The 4,587-nt window shown below is 42.9% G+C and overlaps 1 protein-coding gene across 3 annotated transcripts in view; it reads left to right on the forward strand.

Annotated features, from left to right (window-relative positions):
• LOC117956466 (gastrula zinc finger protein XlCGF57.1-like) overlaps nucleotides 1-3,947 on the forward strand; it is a 12,761-nt gene extending 8,814 nt beyond the window's left edge. For 2 of the 3 annotated variants that reach the window (XM_034891545.1, XM_034891543.1), the window contains one exon: nucleotides 2,384-3,947. In XM_034891545.1, the coding sequence (XP_034747436.1) occupies nucleotides 2,384-3,198 (815 nt within the window). In that variant the 3' untranslated portion in view covers nucleotides 3,199-3,947. Of the gene's footprint in view, nucleotides 1-325; nucleotides 665-1,573 lie in introns of those variants that run through there. The other variant, XM_034891546.1, reaches the window with a different exon arrangement.
• The last annotated feature ends 640 nt before the right edge of the window (nucleotides 3,948-4,587 follow it).

A 4,587-nucleotide genomic window follows, 5' to 3' on the forward strand; every position in this document is an offset into this window, starting at 1 on the left:
CCCCCCCCCCCCCCCCACACACACACGTAGTTACCTAGAAATCTTCCAAATAAAAATAGCAGCCATTTTGTTATGTAAAAGCTGTTATCATGATGTCAGTATCAGCAGTTACAGCCACTTAAATGACGATTGATAAAATAATAAATCTGAATCTGAAAGTACAAACAGGGAAGAAGGAAAGAAAACATTAAACTACAGAGATTCATAGGAGCTACAACAGTACTGAGAGCTGAACTCAGATGTGAAAGGGAAAGTCAACAACATCCTTGGGCTTTTATTTTGAAACACAGCTACTTCTCTGCCGGAAGCTGTACAGTGTTCCCTGTGGCTAACTTCTACTATGTTTTAATCCGTCAATGAGACGGCGGACCAAAACGCGGACGGGTCCAGTTCCTAAAAGAAAGAAAGGTCCCAAACTGCTGGATGAGGTTTTAAAAGCTGAACCGGAGCTCCACGGAGCAGGTTAGCTCACTTCCTCCGACCGGAAACGCGTCTAGCGTCGCGGGGAGTCGGTGCTGAGCTAAGGTTAGCCGCAGCTAGCTCCTGCTAACGTGTTGTTGTTTCTCCAGCTTGGTGAAGTTCGGGATTTAGTGAAACACAGGTCGGCACAAGTGGGTCTGAAGAGACATGGACTCTGAGACAAGTCCCCGTGTCCTCCCTCGAGGTAAGATAACCCCGCAGTTACACGTAGAAACTACATTTAAAATACACCCTGGTGTCGTTCTCCCGGGGCAAAAATTTGACATAAAGTTGACATTTTTGTCCTTTTATCAGATTTCTTTTTTAAAGTGTTCGCTACCACAACCTTATTAACTCTATATATATGCCTGCCTCTATGGGGATTTAACATAGGGGGGTGTATACTTATGCCCCTGTATTATAACATAGGGGGGTGTATACTTATGCCCCTGTATTTTAACATAGGGGGGTGTATACTTATGCCCCCTGTATTTTAACATAGGGGGTGTATACTTATGCCCCCTGTATTTTAACATAGGGGGTGTATACTTATGCCCCTGTATTTTAACATAGGGGGGTGTATACTTATGCCCCTGTATTTTAACATAGGGGGTGTATACTTATGCCCCTGTATTTTAACATAGGGGGGTGTATACTTATGCCCCTCCCTGTACTTTAAGGAAGAACATTTATGTATTTATGAAACATTATTCATTCTCAAAGAAAATTGGTGTCCTTAAAGGTTTGATTATTCAAATTATTTTGTAATTAATCCTTCTGTAAGACAACACGTGTGTCATAAATGGACAACATTTGACATTTTTTCCCCTTTTCAGACTTTTAAAAAAACGTTTTCGCTACTATATACAGTATCCCAAAAGTTTTGACACACCTTCTCATTCAATGCATTTTCTTTATTTTCATTATTTTCATTCAGTGTAAATCGTGATGGGCATTTATGCAGATTTTTAGTGTGCGAAGGCGTGTGCAAGATTGGAGAGGAGTATTACCCATTTGTCCAGTAGAGGGCGCCACCTGTGCTTAAAGAACTAGGGTTATAATAATATAACCTTTGTTTTGTCTTAATAACTATTATGTTACATGTGTGTTTTAGCTTTACCTCCAGATGTCAAGAAAGTGATTGTTGGTGAAGAGGAGCAGCAAGCGTTTAGCTCCAGTGTGGACCAGGAGGAGCTAGAGCCCCCCCTAAACATTAAAGAGGAACCGGAGGAGTGTAGCTCCAGTGTGGAGCAGGAGGAGCCTGAGTCCCCCCCACACATTAAAGAGGAACTGTGGAGCAGTCATGAGGGAGAGCAGCTTCAACGGCTGGAGGAGGCTGATATCACCAAGTTCCCATTCACTCCTGTCCCTCAGAAGAGTGAAGATGATGAAGAGGAAGCTCAATCCTCACAGCTTCATCAGAGACAAACTGAGGAGAACAGAGAGGCAGAACCTGAACCTCAGTCCACTTTAAACTCTCTGAAAGATGATTTAAGATGTAAGAAAACCTTTATCTGCTCGGAATGTGGAAAAACATTTGACTTTAAGTCATGTCTGAAGAGACACATGATAACTCACACAGGAGAAAAGCCTTTCAGCTGCTCTGAGTGCGGAAAATGTTTTACAGAAAGTGGAACTTTACGAGCACACATGAGAAGCCACACAGGAGAGAAGCCTTTTAGCTGCTCTGAGTGTGACAAAAGATTTAGCCTCAATAAACTTCTGAAGTCTCACATGAGAACTCACACAGGAGAGAGACCTTTCAGCTGCTTATTCTGTGAGCAATCTTTTGGACAGAGTGGAAATTTACGGAAACACATGACCATCCACACAGGACAGAGGTCATTTATCTGCTCTGTCTCCGTCTGTAAGAAAACGTTTAGAGATAAAGGAAGTTTAAATAGACACATGAGAGTCCATAAAGGACAAGATCGTGTCTGCAATTTGGGATGTGGTGTTGGTGACAAACCAATTAGCTGCTCTGAGTGTGGGAGAAGATTTTGGACCAAGCAAAATCTGAAGAGACACATGAGAACTCATACGGGAGAGAAACCTTTCAGCTGCTCAGTCTGTAAGAAATCTTTTACAGATAGCGGAAATGTACGGAGACACATGACAACTCACACAGGAGAGAGACCATTCAGCTGCAGTGTCTGTCACAAAACATTTGGCTGGCGTTCGCAGGTCAAAACACATAAATGTGTTGGTCGTCAGTCGTCACAGCTTTATCAGAGTCAAACTGAGGAGAAGAGAGAGGCGGAGCCTCCAGCCAGCAGACAAACTCAACACATGGAAACAGAAGCTGATGGAGAGGACTGTGGAGGACCAGAACCAGCCAGGAACTCTCATCCTGATCCATTCTTACAACCAGAGACTGAAGACCAGACTGGAGACTCTGCTGAACCTGAGACTGATGACAGTGCTGATTGGAAGGAGACCAGAGAACCTCAGTCAGCTTTAAACTCTCTGAAACATGATTCAAGATGTAAGAAACCATTCAGCTGCTCTGAGTGTGGGAGGAGATTTGGCAACAAGTCACATCTGAAGAGACACATGATAACTCACACAGGAGAGAAACATTTCAGCTGTTCCGTCTGTAAGAAATCTTTTGGATTGAGTGAAAATGTCCGGAAACACATGAGAATCCACACAGGAGAGAGGCCGTTTATCTGCTCCATCTGTAAGAAAACTTTTAGAGATAGTGGAACTTTAAATAGACACATGAGAATCCACAGGTGACAGAAGCCGTCTGTTTAAGTGACATATAAAACAGCATGAACCTTGTTCATTTTGGTTTGTTTCTTAGTTTTTTTATTAGTCGTTCGTTTTCTCTGCTTTAAAGTTGATATTTATAACCCTGACAGCTAGCGTTTGAGATGGTTATTGCAGTTCAAATTCAAAATATTGGAGAGAGCCGGCCCCTCCTGCACAGACCGGCAGTTCACTGGGGGTTGCCAGGTTTAGAACACTAAAACCAACATCCCACACTGTCTGTGTGTCTGGTAGTTGGCTAATATAAGTCTAATTACCCGGCTGACAGCTGTCTTTTATTATCTAAACGCAACTACAACCGCTAGATAGACCACAATATGGTGATTCTCTGTACCCGACTAACAGCCCCCCTTTCCCAGCTTAAAATTACTGCAAAAACCGCTCAAAAGACCGCAACCTCGATTTTCCTTGACAAGTTTCCAAACCCTATTATATATAATATTTATATGTTCTATATTTGAATAAATATACAGTCTTTTTTCCATAGGGTAATAACTTGATGTAAATGTTTATGTTGTTGCATGAGCTACAAAATAATTTACTTAAAGCAGCTTTACCCAAGTAACAAGTCCGGCTACCCGGTTGTTTTACAAAGTTAAGTTGCATGTTTCCATTATGAGGAAGTCAGCTTGTAGTTCCTGTCACATGTCTGCCACGTTTACCAGCTGTGGCCAACGTGCCCACTCCCCCATTAACGTTAACGGTTAGCGCATGGTAGCATAGAGGTTGTTGAGTAGTCTAAACTACGCTTCTCTACTTCCATTGTGGCGCCATTCTGATGTTGTTGACGCTTGTTTTCAGTGTTTATGTCTCTGGAAATGCAAGAGTAGCATCATACTGCCGGGTGGATAGACGGCTGTAGTGGTTGTCGCTCCCTGATCTGAGTCAAGTGCAGATTTGAGTCTCATGCTCAGATTTAAAAGGTTTACAACATAACTGTCATACTGAAATTAGTGAAATCCATGAAATACTAAAGTTTTCTCATTACAAACAATAACAGAAGATGGGAATCATTTCCGAAACGTTGTAGCTATCTATGATTGATTGGATGCTAACGTTAGCTCAAAACACCATTCAACTGACAGTTTGTTGTGTTTGATTGCTAGCTTGTAGCTAAAGCAGCAGTGAACCAACTTTGTTAACTCTTGTGTTGTACTTTGGGTCCCAGAGACCCACCTGTATTCAAATGGATTTTTCTTCTACCATTGCCTCGTCCTCCGGGGTCCCAGAGACCAGTCTTGCACTCGAACGCGTATCCCAATAGCCTCATCTCGTCCTCCGGGGTCCCAGAGACCCGTCCCGCACTCGAACGCGTATCCCAATAGCCTCATCTCGTCCCCAGGGGTCCCAGAGACC

The sequence above is a fragment of the Etheostoma cragini genome, chromosome 14 (assembly GCF_013103735.1).
Source record: "Etheostoma cragini isolate CJK2018 chromosome 14, CSU_Ecrag_1.0, whole genome shotgun sequence".
NCBI lineage: Eukaryota > Metazoa > Chordata > Actinopteri > Perciformes > Percidae > Etheostoma > Etheostoma cragini.